A 16735-nucleotide genomic window follows, 5' to 3' on the forward strand; every position below is an offset into this window, starting at 1 on the left:
GTGTGGTTGGAAATTCAGTGATCCATGTATTTTTTGGCTTCTCCTTGCTGTGCCTTTGATAGTTTGAAGGTTGTCCTAAAGGATGAGTGTATTGAGTTGAGCTGAAGCAGTTTGTTTCTTCATCTTTTCAAGGGCAAGGGCAAATTTGGTTGAACTTGGAAGCAATGGGTCTCCGAGGTCATGTTCCTGTTTTGAATATTCAGTGCAATCAAGCTTCAGGTCAAATTTTGGTCTGGCATCAGTCTCTACTGGCTATTTTTCATTGTCTAAGGGTGATGATTTCTCAATGTTCCTTGGTAGCAATTCTGTTGTTGCAAGGCTTTTGATTTCAGTATCACATTCTCTGTCTAGTCCAGGCTTTCTTGGGGCTGTTCATATTAGGTAGGGTTGTTGTATCGCTGCTTCTACTGGACTTACAAATTGGAAAAGGATTTCCAAATCCTAGTAAGAATAGGATTACTAGAACTCTATAAATATCATTGTAATCTCTTTTTTCCAATAGTAAATGAATGATTATTTTCAGTTTTCTCTAATCATTGATGCTGTCTTTGAATTGTGTGAAGCAATTTTAACCCAAGATGTGACGCCTAAGGTACCCTATGTATGATGCCCAGAATTCTGATTTTCGTAATGTTTCAATTTCAAATTCTGATTTTCGTAACCCTAGTTTCAATTCAGTTTTCAGCCCCCAAAATCCATCTTTTCAGCCTTCTTTTGCTTGAAATTGCAACCCACCAACCCATTACATATCAAAACCCTAGACTTCTCTACAATTTTTCCTAGCCTTCTAACTCTTACCCTAATTAAGGCTCGAATCAGTTGGTATTAGCAGATTCCAGATCCGTACTACATCTCCAAGATAAACAATTAAACCTTGTAACAGCTTCATAGGGAAAGGAAAATGGCAGGTGGGGAAGGGGGTAATGAGCTTGAAATGGAAAAATAAAGATACTAGTCAGGTATAGCATCCTATTCATGTTTAAACTTGAAAACACTAAGCAATTAATATGAGTTGGAGCTCCTATCTTCCCTAAAGTTCAAGATACTATTGCTACTAAGGTGTTTGTATGCCCTATACCAAAGATGGCTATGCAATTAGGAAGAACAAATATAGCAAAGGATACAACAAGTTTCTCATTGAACTCAGCTACATAATCACTAGGAATGCTTGAATCTGTTGGCAAGAGTAGGACATGCTTTAACAGTCTGCAAAATAAACAGGAAAGAAGATCAATGCAAAAGTGCTTTTATCTAGAATCATAGACCAGGCAAAAAGCTACAGCAGTATTCTAAAGGCATATAATAGAGAAATTACCTATGCAAATCCTCTTTTGATGGAGGAAGAAACAACAGTTTCCTATGTGAGAAACGAGATCTTACTCTTTTTTCCAGGAGCTGATCAGCATCCTGTATGATATACCACTAAATTTATCAGTGTTCTCAAGAAATTGCAGAACATTTTTCCAATCAGCTTTACATGAGTAGCCCATGCATTACTGATGAGTATTCCACTCAAACAGGCCTTTTGAATGCAATTTTGTTTTATTCTTAAGAAGTTTAAAACTCAAGTTCAACAATAGATAACCAAAACTTTATTTTATTTTTTTGGGATAAGTATCATAAATTACTAAACCTAAGTTTCCATGCACTGACATTCAGATTTCAAACCTACTGGCTAATGAAGCTCTTAACTTTTGGAAGAAGGAAATATTCACCACATAAAATTATATTAAATGTGAAGCAACTTACCAATCGACAACTCATGCCAACTACAACAGCTTGTGATGCTACAGATTGCATTGCATCTAGCAAGCTATAAAGCAGCCGTTGCTTGCCCTGACAAAGTGTTGGAGGAAAGAAGAGAACAAACCTCAAAACCATAATACCACTCGCAGATGTCTCTACAAGATAGTTTACAAGGACTATCATCCATGTACAGACACAAAATAATCATGCACATACTTGTCACAAGTAACAAAGGAAAAGGAGATGGACAAGGAAGGAGAAGGAGAAGAAGAAGAAAAGAAGAAAAAGATTTAGAGGCCAATGGGAGGTCTGAGCTCAACTTCCAGATCTCAATACTGAGCAAAGAGAACAGAAACCAAATGGGATTAAGGGAATCACACCTGTGCAAATAGGTCAAACTCATCCAACACAAAAATAACTGTTTTATGAGCTAACCCACATTCCCTGCCAACAATTTATCACAAGTGAGTAGCATATACAAAAAGAACAAAAAACCAGCCAAGTAAAAGAGTCTGATAAAAATCATAGAATAAAATTAACAAGAGATTGAATTAGAGGACAACAATGGTACATCAGGGACATATTTCAATAGCACACTCACTTTAACATTGCTATCATGAACTGGGAGTTATCATCAAATGATGCCTACAGGAATCATCTCAAGATCAGAAATGCTTACTCAACTCACTTTAAAATGCAGCATAAGGTCTGAAACAGTAGCCACATTACCATTTTTGAGAACAATAATTCATGCTCTGCACATAATTGTCTAGCAATTTCCTGAAGAAAATTAGACAAGAATGTAAAGAATAGAAAGATAGAAAGTTACATTTTCTAATAGAGAATATCAATACAAAACCCTTATTTTAACTTGAACTTCAAAAGAGGAGCTGTGTGAAATATATTGCATAAACAGACAACTTTGTTTCAGATAACCACAAGCAGATAACATACACCAAAAGTAATTAGTATAGCTGTATGCTTTTGCACCCAGACAGTTAGGAAGGTATTATTTATTCAGGCTTTTCCATGCACTACTTTACATGGTCTGTCAACCTCCTCTCCCTTGAGTTTAGGATTCCAGCCAAATGTTATGAAATTCAGAAAACGTTTCTTTGTTTCTCTGAAATAATGCTGTCAGATTTATGAACAGTGATTCAGTAGCAATATATAGTTACATAATTTTGCAGCGAAATGAATTGGCTTAAATTCAGTGACTTCCAGGCATATCACCATGAAAGGGAACTTAAATTTAATGCAATACGCATGGCAAGGGATCAAGTTAGTGGAAACAACTGTATCTGAGAAGCTTAACCTTGAGTGCGCAGTTGTCATCACTATGTAAAAGCCCATCCAGTTTTATCTGAAATCATCAAAAGATTACTTAGGCAATCAGAAGAACATCAAATAAGAAAATACTTACATGTTCAAGAAAACTAATAAGACACCACTACAATCATAGAATTTAGAAAAACATAATCAGATTTTTTTGGCATTCAACGTTAACAAACCTAAGGATCTCTCACTTTTCTTTTCAAAGGGGGTAACCAGCTAGGCAATTTGGAAGCTATTCCAGAATTCCCAATGACTCACCCTCAAAATAACACTTCAATAACATTGAGAACTTGAGATCAATGTCACGACCCCAAAGGCAAGTAAGGGCATGGATGTAATTGGTGGTTAGGGGGCAAGGCTGTAATTAGCCTGGTATTGTAATAAGCCTAGTTGTACTTAAAGATTGTAGCTTTAACAACTTGTACTTTTGCGGTTACAACTGTAAGGCTGCCTATAAAAGGGTTAACAGGTGCCGAGGATGGGATTTATGCAATTGAATAGAACATAAATCTTTCCCTCCAAATTCTCTCCCTCTCTTTTCCTCTCAATTCTCCCTCCTTTCAAATTCTATCTCTCCCTCCAATTTGAATTCTACGACTACTTAATTTCCCAAACTGCATAAGTCTCAGATCTGAGACTGTCATTTGGTATTAGAGTTGGATGTCCTCAGAGATTGAAGGCGAAGCCCGTTTGAGCAGAATCGATGGCAGAAGGCACTTGTATGAAGCAATTGGAGACGCACATGAAGGTGCTAGAGTTTGGAATGAACCAAACTCACGAAGCAATTGCGCAGGGCAAGGAAGATCAAGTCACTGCCAAAAAGGCGATGCAGCGGGAACTAGAGAAGCACCAGGAGACCATTGATTAGTACGGGCAAAAAATTCATAGCATATTCAATATGCTCTTTGCCCTTCCGCAATTCAGGCTGTCGCCTAAATTCCCACCCTGTCGCCTGAATTCCCACCCTGATCGACGACAAATCCAAGCCATTCCGGCCACGGGATACTCCCACGACCTGGCATTAGGTGAACCAAGTGAGCCGTCAAAGGCGAACATCGGGACACCAGTAAGAGGTTCGAATTCTCACACTACTACTTCCACTCCTATGCCTCATTTGGAGATTCCCTTGTTTGACGGATCCAAGCCAAGGTGGTGAATCCATCAATATGAGAGATTTTTTCAGTTGTATAATGTGCCCGAGGTGTAGAGTGTCACCATGGCAACGGTGTATCTTAATGATACTACCGATTCCTGGTATCAAGGGTGGACCAAGGTGAGGGAGGAGGAGGTTGGATGGAATGAGTTCATGGAAGAGCTACGTGTCTAAGGTTCGGGGAGAAGAACATGTCAGATGTGATTGAGGAGTTCAAGATGTTAAAGCAAACGGGAACGGTGATTGACTACTTGGACAAATTCAAAGAATTAAGGGCTCTTATGTGGAATGCATAGCCATACCTGACGAAGCAATATTTTGTATCGAATTTTGTGAGTGGCCTTAGAGGAGAATTACGATCTATGGTCAAAATGATGTTGCCTACCACTGTGAGGCAAGCCGCGGAGAAGGCCAGGCTTCAAGAACTGACGCTAGAGGCCATCTTTGGGAGGGGTAAGCCGTGGCTTAGGAGTAATGTGAACCCTCCACAACCTATGGGGGTGAACACGAAGGGGATTAATGCTGGATTAGCATTGGGACCCCCTAAGACAAATTACAATAACGTGAAGGGTACTACAATTGAGCAAAGAAGGCAACTCGAGCTCTGTTACTGAACAAATTTGGTTCCTAAAGTATGGAACCTAGAAACGAGAGACTGATTTGGTGGAAATCCAAAACATAATTGATTTCTCAAGAAATAAGAATTATATACAGCTTTCTATGTTATCAATTCCTAATTTCTAGCAGATGATAAGCAACATAATTGAGAATATTTACAAGATAATTTACAAATCTACTCCTATAATTTCTCCTACTTGATTAGGAGACTTATCTTGTTTTTTATCTTTTTATTTCTCCTCCTTTATCTTGATACGCCAGCCCACAACCGAAGCCCACATCAACAGCAATCTTCTTCTTTGCTTTGGACTCTTTTTTACTTTGAGGTTCCCTCGGATCCTAGGACTCTCCAACACCCCCCCTCAAGCTAAGGAATAGATATCTCTCATTCCTAGCTTATCAATAAGGATCTCAAAACTAGGTCTTGACATGGCTTTAGTCAACACATCTGCTATCTGCTCTGTTGTAGGAATATAAAGCAGATTTATGCCTCCTTCATTAATTTCTCTTTGGATGAAGTTGCGATCAATCCTGACATGTTTCATTCTATCATGCTATACTGGGTTATTAACAATGCATATGGCTGACTGGCTGTCACTATATAGTTTCGTTAGTTGAGTCAGAGGTATTTGTAGGTCCTCCATAAGCCTCACCAGCCAAATAAGCTCACATATGCCTTGAGCTATTGCCCTAAATTCTGCTTTTGCACTGCTTCTTGCCACTACTGATTGTTTCTTGCTTCTCCATGTAACTAGGTTTCCCCATAATTTAGTGCAAAATCCTGATGTTGACCAACTATCTATTACTGATCCAGCCCAATCTGCATCAGAAAACCCTTCAGCCCCTCTTTCATCGCTCTTTTGAAACAACAGTCCCTTACCAGGAGTTCCTTTTAAGTATCTCAATATGTGATACACAGCCGTCATATGTTGTTGGGTTGGAGCATGCATATACTGGCTAACAATACTCACTGCATATGCTATATCTGGGCGAGTTAGGGAGAGATAGATTAACCTCCCTACGAGTCTTTGATATCTATCTTTATCAACCACCAAGTCATCATCCTTTTTCACATATTTCCAATTTCTTTCTAGTGGAGTATACCTAGGTTTGCATCCCAACATTCCAGTTTCTTTTAGGAGATCAAGAGCGTATTTTCGTTGGGAGATAACTATACCTAGTTTGCTCCTTGCTACTTCCATTCCAAGAAAGTACTTCATTTCACCCAAATCTTTGACTTCAAATTCTTCTTTCAATTTTTGTTTCAAGGCTGCTATCTCATGAGTATCATCTCCTGTAATGATTATATCATCTACATACACAATTAAGATACACTTTTTTCCATTAGCAGCATGTTTAACAAAGAGAGTATGGTCGGCATCACCTTGTTTGTATCCAAATTTAATGAGAGTAGAGCTGAATTTTTTGAACCATGCCCTTGGAGACTGTTTCAATCCATAGAGAGATTTTTGTAATTTGCACACCTTTCCACTTTCTTCAGTATCAAAACCAGGTGGAATCCGCATATATACTTCTTCTTCTAACTCCCCATTCAAGAATGCATTTTTTATGTCAAATTGAAGCAATTCTCAATCCATATTTACTACAATAGATAACAGTACTCTTATAGAATTTAGTTTTGCGACTGGTGCGAATGTCTCCTCATAATCTATCCCATAGGTTTGAGAGAAACCTTGGGCAACCAGCCTAGCCTTGTATCTGTCCACACTCCCATCTGATTTGTATTTGATGGTGAATACCCATTTGTAGCCTATAATCTTCTTGTTTTCCAGAAAGTCAACAACTTCCCATGTGTGGTTGCCTTTTAGTGCCTTCATCTCTTCCATCATTGCCTCTTTCCACTTGGGATCATTTAATGCCTCTTGAATATTCCGAGGTATAGCAACTGTATCTAAATTAGTGGTGAAAGCCTTGAATTCGGGAGATAACCTGGAATATGTCAAGTAATTTGAAATATGATGCTTTACACATGATCTTACCCCTTTTCTAACAGCAATAGGGAGATGCAAGTCACTGTCAACAGCTGTAATTTCTTCCTCATTCACTGGACTTTCCCTCGGTTCTAGCAGTTGGCAGTTTTGAGGAGCTGGTTGTTTACCTCTTCTTGAGTAGACTTGTATTGGCTTTTCTAGATTCAAGTTGCCCCCTAAATCAGTTTCCATAGATTCAGCTGGGATTTGGGGTTCTTGAGGAGATAATAGGCTCGGGTGATTAGGTTTAGAGTATACTGGCTGGGAAGGATCAGCTATAGCAGTTTGATTAAAAACATTATTTGGGTTAAGCTGAGGTATAGGTAATGAAATAGGCATAGGTACTGCTGGATCCCAATGATTATCTTTCAATTGTAGAGAGGTATTTGAGTAATATGACTCACTCTCCATAAATGTTACATCACAAGAGATGAAGACTTTTTGTGATGTAGGGCAGAAACATTTATAACCCTTTTGGGTAGGAGAATACCCAATGAATATGCACTTTAATGCTCTTGGTTCAAGTTTATGCTGATTTGGACTGGTTTGATGGACATACACCACACATCCAAGAACTTTGGGAGGAAGAGTATTTAGAATACGAGCATGGGGAAAGATGGAAGTGAGATTATGTAGTGGGACTTGGCACTTCAAGACTTTGGTAGGCAATCTATTAATTAGATAGGCAGCTGTTAGAACTGCCTCCCCCCAATATCTATTAGGCATGAAACTTGTGAACATAAGAGATCTAGCCACCTCAAGCAAGTGTCGATTTTTCCTTTCAGCTATTCCATTTTGTTGAGGGGTATAGGGACAAGTGCTTTGATAGAAGATCCCATTGGCAGTAAGATATTGGGTAAACGAGTGAGAGAAGTATTCCCGGCCATTGTCAGTCCTAAGGATACAAATAGAGGACTGGAAGACATTTAAAATGAGTTTATGGAAAGTTTGAAAGATTGCACATGCCTCAAATTTTTCTTTCATCAAGTATACCCAACACACTCTTGTGTGGTCATCAATAAAAGTTATAAACCATCTTGCCCCATTTAGATTTGGTACTCTAGCCGATCCCCATATATCACTATGGATCAAATAAAATGGTTTAAAAGGAGTATAGGGGACTGATTGATAAGTACTATGAGTTTGTTTAGCAAGGATGCAATGATCACACTTAAGTACCACTTTTTCTTTATTGATAAATAGGTTAGGGTACAAGTGTTTCAAATAGGAAAAACTAGGATGACCAAGGCGTTTATGCCATAACAAAATTTCAGAATCTGAACTAACCATAAGAGAAAACCTATGAGAAACTTGACTAAGAGACTCCTTATTATTAGAAAGCCAATAAAGTCCCTCCTTCTCCTCAGCACTGCCAATCACCTTCCCCAAGGATCGGTCCTGAAAAATGCAATATGAAGGAAAGAATGTTACAATACAATCCAAGTCTCTCGTTAGTTTGCTTACTGATAACAGATTACAACTTAGATTTGGCACATGCAATACTGATTCAAGTAATAAATCAGCAACACAAACACTTCCCTTTCCTTTCACCAATGATTGAGTCCCATCAGCCATCAAAACAGTTAGATCCTTATCTCCTATCTGTAAATTATCAAGAGTAGTAGTAGATCCGGTCATGTGGTCGAATGCCTCGGTATCTACTACCCAATGACTCTTATTCATTCTCGTAGCAACCAGAGAAAGAAACTGACCTTTTTGTGCCATAGATGCTGAATAATTTGGTGCTGCCTCATCTGATTCCTTTGCAATATATGAGCTTTGTAACAGTTTCTGTAAGAAGTCAATTTAATCAGTAGTTAATCCCATACCTGTTCCTTTTTCACTAGTGGGTACACTTGCTGCAGCATAAGCCGATCTGTCCTTCTTTGGTTTCGGTTTCCAATTTGGGGGTTTCCCATGCAGCTTCCAGCATGTACTCTTGGTGTGATAAGGCCGATTGCAATGTTCACACCATTGCTTATCCTTTGGAATGTCTTCCTTTCTTGCAACAGTAAGGACCGATCCTGAATTAGGTTCAATTGTTGGCAGCATAACCCTTTTCCTGCTTTCCTCCTGTCTGACCTCGGCAAACACCTCCCGAAGAGATGGTAAAGGCTTTGTACCCAATAACCTTCCTCTTACCTCATCTAAATCTGGATTGAGCCCATGGAGAAAATCAAAAATTCTCTCTTTTTCCAGCATTTTGCTATACTTTTGGCTATCATCTACACACTTCCAGCTAGGATCATAAAATAGATCCATCTCCTGCCATAGTTCCACTAGGTTATTGTAGTATTCAATCACTCCAAGATTGCCCTGCTTGGTATTCCGAATTGCAGCCCTAATCTCAAAGCATTGGGCTGTATTTTCGAGATCAGAATAGATTTCTTGAACAGCCTCCCACACTTCTTTGACTGTTTTGTAAAATAGATAGGGTCGGCCTATCTTGGGCTCCATTGAATTGATAATCCAAGCCATTAAAATCGAATTTTCTATCTCCCATCTTTGATATTCTACTGAATTTTCTGGTGGAGTTTGGATTGTACCTGTGAGGTAGCCATATTTCCCTTTGCCTTTAATCACCAAGGTTACGGATTGAAACCATTCTCTAAAGTTTCTTCCGTTCAACCTATGTTGGGTGATATGCAAAGTGTGACTATCCAATGAAAGAGTGATGTTAGGCGCTCCAGCAGTTGAAGTCGCTGGTTGTTGAAGATCCGAACTCAAGGAAGACTCCGCTGCAGTTGGGGCTGCATTCTCACGGTCTTGAGGCTCCATCTGATTCGGATCTTTGGACTGAGAAGAGCCGAGCTCTAATACCATGAAGAAATTTGGTTCCAAAAGTATGGAACCTAGAAACGAGAGACTGATTTGGTGGAAATCCAAAACATAATTGATTTCTCATGAAATAAGAATTATATACAGCTTTCTATGTTATCAATTCCTAATTTCTAGCAGATGATAAGCAACATAATTGAGAATATTTACAAGATAATTTACAAATCTACTCCTATAATTTCTCCTACTTGATTAGGAGACTCATCTTGTTTTTTATCTTTTTATTTCTCCTCCTTTATCTTGATGCGCCAGCCCACAACCGAAGCCCACATCAACAGCAATCTTCTTCTTTACTTTGGACTCTTTTTTACTTTGAGGTTTCCTCGGATCCTAGGACTCTCCAACAATTACAAATGCGGTGATAAGTATGGACCAGGCCACTAGTGCAAACGACAACTCTTGAAGATGGAAGGCAAAGAAGAGGAGGAGGAGGAGGAAGAAAGGGAGGTCAATGAGAAAGACAGGGAGTTGGCAGGGGAGGCAGAGGTAAAAGATGACGGAGGGTAGATATCCTTCCATGCATTGAAAGGAGAGCCTACGGGGAAGATAATAAAATTCAAGGGACAAGCCGAAAGGAGAAAGTTTATGGTCCTCATAGATAGTGGCAGTACACATAGCTTCCTTAGTGAAGCTATTACCACTGATCTACAATGTGAGTTGGTGGCCACCACACCGTTGTCTGTCACGGTGGTCAATGGTAACCGTATGTTTAGCCACTACAAATGCGCGAATTTCAAGTAGCTCATGCAAGGACAGGAATTCTCGATGGACCTAAGGGTGTTAGAATTAGGGGGTTGTGATATAGTGTTGAGGGTGGACTGGATGAGGACCATTAGTCCTCTGACATTTGACTTTAATAAGCTAGAGGTGACAGTTGAGGTGGATGGCAAGAAGTAAAAATTGGGTGGGAAGTCTGGAGACAGGGGAATGCAAGGTGATCATAGGGAAAAAATTACAGAAGTTGCTTAAAAAGAGGAAGTTCCACATTTCCCAGTTATTCTCCATTCAAGCTGTGGAAATGGAGGAAGAAGGTGACGAGGGGACAAAGGGCAATGAGCAGCAAATAGTGGAACCTACACGATCTCGAGAAGAGGTAACCCCCTTGGACACACTCAATGAACTTTTGATTGAGTTTAAGGAATTGTTTGTTGAGCCTACCTCTCGTCCCCTTACTTGAGCCTTGGACCATACCATCCCTTGAAACCCAATTCAGAACCAGTTAATATAAAGCCTTACCATTACCCACGCATACAAAAATCAAAAATCAAAAGACAAGTCAAACAAATGCTTTCCTCCTTGATCATCCAACCCAGCCAGAGCCCCTTTGCATCACCTGTCCTATTAGTAAAAAAGAAATATGGTACCTAGCGATTTTGTGTGGATTACCACCAGGTCAACTCCCTAACCATTACAAACAAGTTCCCTATTCCTATTATTAAAGACTTAATGGATGAATTACACAGGGCAACCATTTTTTCTAAGCTGGACTTGTGATCTGGGTACCATCAAATCAAGATACACCCTGCAAACGCCCCAAAAACCACATTTCGTACCCACCAAGGCCTTTATGAATTCCTTATGATGTCATTTGGGCTCACTAATGCCTCGGCTACCTTCCAAGCCTTAATGAACAAATTATTTGCCCCTTACCTAAGAAAAATCATATTAGCATTCTTTGATGACATACTAATATATAGCCCTAACCTGGAACTTCATGTCTCCCACCTAAGGACAACATTCCAAATCCTTAAACACAATCAATTGTATATCAAGATGTCCAAATGCTTGTTTGCATAGAAGGAGGTTGAGTATTTAGAGCATGTAATACTGGGGAAAGGAGTTAGCACGGATCCAAGAAAGATCTCTGCTATGACTGAATGGCCGCAGCCTACTACTGTGAAGGAATTGAGAGGATTCTTGGGACTAATAGGGTACTACCGAAGATTTGTCCCACACTATGGGATAATTAGTGTAAGCCCTAACCGAGTTACTAAAGAAGGATAAGTTCCAATGGAATTCCAAGGCTAAAGTGGCATTCACAGCCCTCAAGGAGGCAATGACAAGAGCCCCGACATTAGCTCTCCCTTTGTGATCGAGACAAATGCTAGTGATGTAGGTGGGTGCAGTGCTGATGCAAGGGGGCAGACCGCTGGCATACCTTAGTCAAGCCTTAGCCCCAAGGCATTTGGGAGTAAGTGTATACGACAAGGAGTTATTAGTAGTCTTAGTGGCAATGGACAAATGGAGGCACTACCTGGAGGGGGGCCTTTTCATTACTAAGACTGATCATGACAGTCGGAGGCATTTGTTACGGCAGACTACACACCCAGCTCCAGAGGGAGGGGGTATCTAAGCTACTGGGCATGGATTACACAATCCACTATAGGAAAGGGAAAGAAAATAAGGTGGTCAATGCACTGTCCAGAAGGGAGGGACAAGCTAGTTGTAGTGCTATTACAGCTGTCGTCCCTGATTGGGTAAGGGAGATCACAGAAAGCTATGAGCTCACTGAGTGGCTTAAGGAACTGCAAGAGCAGCTGGCAGTGAATCTCATAGGGAGCAACGGATATACCATGGTACAAGGGTTGATCAGATATCATGGTCGGATAGTGGTGGCAAATGATCAGGGTCTCAAAAGAAGGATTTTGCAATCCTTACACAACTCTCCTTTAGGGGGCCATTTAGGAATCCGGGCTACCTACCACAAGGTAAAACAAATGTTCTTTTAGCCAGGGTTTAAGAGGGAAGTAGTGGTATTTGTGTTGTCTTACCCTACCTATTAGAGGTGCAAGCACAAGCATGCGGCATTACTAGGACTCCTCCAGCCATTGGCCATTCCAGAACATGCTTGGGAAGGGGTGTCCATGGACTTCATTGAGGGCCTACCCAAATCATAAGGCAGGGACGTTATACTGGTAATTGTGGATAGATTAAGTAAGTTTGCATACTTTGTAAGCCTCACCCACCCATTCATAGCCCAAGAAATGTCTCAACAATTCCTTGACTTGGGAGTTAAGATTCATGGGGTCCCAAGATCAATAGTGTCCGATAGGGATAAAATTTTTACAAGCCATTTTTTGCAGGAGCTATTTAAAGGCTTGGGGGTAGGGCTGCACATGTCCACGGCTTACCATCTGGAAAGGGATGGGAAAATGGAGAGTGAACCAATGTTTAAAATCCTACCCACGGTGTATGTGTTTTACCAAGCCCAAGAGTTGGAACAGATGGTTATCTATGGAATAGTGGTGGTACAATTCAAGCTACCACAGTGCCATCAAGAAGTCCCCATTCGAGACATTATTTGGGTATCCAGCCCCTCTTACCTGCCCTAATGAATGCCCCCACAACAGTGCCTGTCGTGAAGAGTATTTACAACAGAAATAGAGGATGGCACAGCTATTGAGGAAGGAACTAACTATAGCCCAGAACTGGATGAAGCAAGTGGCTGATAGAAGAAGGAGTGATAGGGAATTTAATGTGGGTGATCGAGTATATCTGAAGGTTAAAAGGTTCCTCCAGCACTCTTTCTCGTCGACCCCTGCCTCTAAGCTAAGCCCCAAGTACTTTGGGCCATACACGGTGCTTGCTAAAGTAGGCAAGGTAGCCTACAGACTACAATTTCCTAAAGGAACACCCACTTATCTAGTGTTCCACGTGTTACTGTTGAAAAAGGCAATGGAGCCTAGAGCCTCAATTAGCCCCCATCTTCCACCAGTGGACAAAGACAGAGAGGTGACCATGGAGCCCCAAGCCATTATGGATCGTAGGATCATCTATAAGGATACTGTGCCCCTAACCAAAGTACTAGTCCAATGGAGCCACCTGCACCCAGATAATGCAACCTAGGAGTACCTACCGGACCTGCTGAAATAGTACCCCCGAGCAGCCCAACTACTGTCCTTTCTTAGGAACAAGAAAGATCTTAAAGGGAGGGGAAATGTCACGACCCCAAAGGCAGGCAAGGGCAGGGATGTAATTGGTAGTTGGGGGGCAAGGCTATAATTAGCCTGGTATTGTAATAAGCCTAGTTGTACTTAACGGTTGTAGCTTTAACAATTTGTACTCTTGCAATTACAATTGTAAGGCAGCCTATAAAATGGTTAACAGGCGCCAAGGATGGGATTTATGCAATTGAATAGAATACAAATCTTTCCCACCAAATTTTCTCCCTCTCTTTTCCTCTCAATTCTCCCTTCTCCTTTCAAATTCTTTCTCTCCCTTCAATTTGAATTCTATGACTACTTAATTTCCCAAACTGCATAAGTCTAAGATCCGAGACTTATCCCAAACCTCTACAATTAGGACTCATATAACTTACCAGGCGGCAACCTTGCCCATCAAATAACGTGTGTTTGAAAACACTAATAATTCATAAGTGTGCCAACAGATGGATGATTGAGCTTCCACTTCCATCCATTGAATTGTAACCTTATTATAAACTCTCCTGAAGTGGAAAAATCCAAAATAACCTACTAAATAGACCTCAAGAATTTGAGAGACCACATTACAGCTGACCCCAAGTTTTTTAAGGGGAAGCTACTATCATGAAAAAATTAGAATCTCCTTAACTTAACTAGACTCTAATAACCAGATGGGATAGACACAAGGGTGGAGCCACATGAGGCCCAGTCAGGCAGTTGCCCCCACTAGGATAGAATTTTTTTAAAAAAAATATATTTTTTACAATGATTTACTACTAGAAATAAAGAAAGTTATATTATACTTTAATACTAGAAATAAAAAAAGTAAGTATTGAAGAAAGCAAGTATATAATGGCCCAGTAGTAACCATCACAACATTTTTTACAATTTGCTCCAAATTTTATTTTTTCACAATAATGATGCAAAGAAAGCAAGTATTGAAGAAAATTGTGAAGTAAAAAAAGCGAGTATGGAGGAAATTTATATTGAAGAAAATGAACAGTTAACAAAGCAAGTATTGAGCAAATTGATGTTGCACAACTTCCTATGGATCCTAGGTTAAGAACTACAATAATAGATTACAATGTTAATCTTCGAGATCAAATTTGAAGAGCCTACTTGCAAAGAGGTATGTGTTAACCTCGAAATCAAGATGATTCATTCCAACTAAGTTCATTGAATTTGGTGATTGGTTGGAATATAGTATAAGCAAAGATGTCACATTTTGCTTATACTATTATCTTTTTAAAACAAATAATGGGAAACAAGGAGGTGGTGATTCTTTTGTGAAAGAAGAATTCAGTAATTTTTTTTAAAAAAAAAAGATAGACTTTAAGTTCATGTTGGAGATGCCAATAATGCACACAATTAAACTCAAAACAACTATGAAGTTTTAATGAATCAAGAGCAAAATATTGAGAGAGTTTTCTTCAGGCAGTTAGAACAAACACTATATGATTATTGAATTCGTCTGAATGTATCAATTGATTGTGTTCAACTTCTTCTACAACAAGGACTAGCCTTTTGTGGTCATGACGAATCTAAAAATTCAAATAATCAAAGTAACTTTCTTGAACAATTGCAATTTCTTGTATGAAAAATCGCAAGGAACAATTGTAAAAAGTTTTTACATTTTAATATTATCATTATTATCTTATTTTTGAAATTATATTTTTTATATTTAAGTTTGCCCCCACAGAATCAAAATCCTGGCTCCACCCCTGATAGACACCTCTTGCACAAAGGAGATAAAGCTCCTTCAGACAAATTCAAATCAAGGATTAAACAAGTTTTATCATTATAAAAGGCAGGGCATCATTCGAGGACATTTAGCTGACTTGAGCATTGTCCTTGGCCAGAAAGAGGTAGAGACGGCTCATTGTTCCATCTAGTTTCAGGGTAATTCTACCAAGACTCACAGCATATGATCCGGATCCAGCCAACATTCACACTAATTGTAGGAATCATTCTCCCAAATCTCCTCCAATAAAAATTCAAATCTTCCAAGGGCGGCCTACAGGAACATATTTCTATACTAACATGGTATCCATTTTCTTTTGTTGAAGATGCAGAAAGTTGAGAAATCGTAGGAATGTGTGCAGTTAGATGAAACATACCACTGATATCATGTCAGGATATTCTTTCAACAGATCTTCAAGAACAAGGTCCACCACCTAACACGGTAAATAAGCAAGCAGACCAATAAATTCAAGACCAAACAACTTAAAAGTGATTAAGAAACACGAGCATTCAACTTTTGACATCCTAATGCAAATCAATGAAAAAGGAGGCATATTACCGCCATTTTTCCGCAGCCACGGGGACCAAGAAGCACAACCGAATTGTTACATGCCTCAGTGACCGAACTCGATATTATAAATTTCAACTTGCTGAAATTGCAAAAGGAAAACAGAAATGGTGAGAAAAGATATAATGAATACTCGAATTTATTTATGAAATTTATTGCGATTAGACAGGAAACGGTGAAACCCGGTTGAATAAGAGGGTTGCAATAAAAAAAAAAAAAGAAATCATGAAAATTTTCTCTTTCTTTTCCCTGCATTCCAAAGCAACAAATAGAAGGGTTTAGGGATTCGGATTCGGATAGATGGGAAAATTGGATTGGACCTGAAGTTGCTGTGTGGGGAATCGGAGAAAGGAGAGAAGACGAATTTAGGACTGCAGATACGACGTCGGAGGAAGATTAGGGCTTCCGCTGCTGGGTTTGCTGCTCCCATTGATTTCCTTTCTCTCCCTCTGTGAGGAGATACGGTATATGAGGAAGTATAAAATGGCGGGAAAAATAGCAGCGTGTGGGTGTGGGTGGGGGGGGGGGGGGCTGTGAAAAGAGTGAACTGGAAACGTTTTTGCCAGTGACCGGCTCAATGGCCAGTGCTACTGTTAGTGCCATCTACACCCATCCAAATAAAATAGGAAAAAATGGGCTCCATGATATGGCCAATGGCTTAAATGGGGTAGTAAGAGCAAATTTCCAAAAATATTATAATTTTAAAAATAATTTAACAATTACTATAGGTTCAAACATATTAACTCATTAGAGTAAGATCAAGGGTCTGTCGCGTCATTGGCAAGGATGTAATTAGTGCTAGGAAATCAGGGCATTTTTGTAAATC

The 16735-nt window shown here is 39.6% G+C and overlaps 1 protein-coding gene across 3 annotated transcripts in view; it reads right to left on the reverse strand.

Moving 5' to 3' along the window:
• LOC127793436 (origin of replication complex subunit 4) overlaps positions 1-16431 on the reverse strand; it is a 64141-nt gene extending 47710 nt beyond the window's left edge. For all 3 annotated transcript variants that reach the window (XM_052324166.1, XM_052324164.1, XM_052324165.1), the window contains exons 1-10: positions 16230-16431; positions 15901-15991; positions 15719-15775; positions 3062-3109; positions 2476-2526; positions 2348-2391; positions 2127-2190; positions 1750-1836; positions 1316-1407; positions 1125-1206 (exon numbers count right to left, since the gene is read on the reverse strand). In XM_052324166.1, the coding sequence (XP_052180126.1) occupies positions 1125-1206; positions 1316-1407; positions 1750-1836; positions 2127-2190; positions 2348-2391; positions 2476-2526; positions 3062-3109; positions 15719-15775; positions 15901-15991; positions 16230-16339 (726 nt within the window). In that variant the 5' untranslated portion in view covers positions 16340-16431. The remainder of the gene's footprint in view (positions 1-1124; positions 1207-1315; positions 1408-1749; positions 1837-2126; positions 2191-2347; positions 2392-2475; positions 2527-3061; positions 3110-15718; positions 15776-15900; positions 15992-16229) is intronic.
• Between the last annotated feature and the right edge of the window lie 304 nt (positions 16432-16735).

The sequence above is a fragment of the Diospyros lotus genome, unplaced genomic scaffold (assembly GCF_014633365.1).
Source record: "Diospyros lotus cultivar Yz01 unplaced genomic scaffold, ASM1463336v1 superscaf3, whole genome shotgun sequence".
Classification (NCBI taxonomy): domain Eukaryota; kingdom Viridiplantae; phylum Streptophyta; class Magnoliopsida; order Ericales; family Ebenaceae; genus Diospyros; species Diospyros lotus.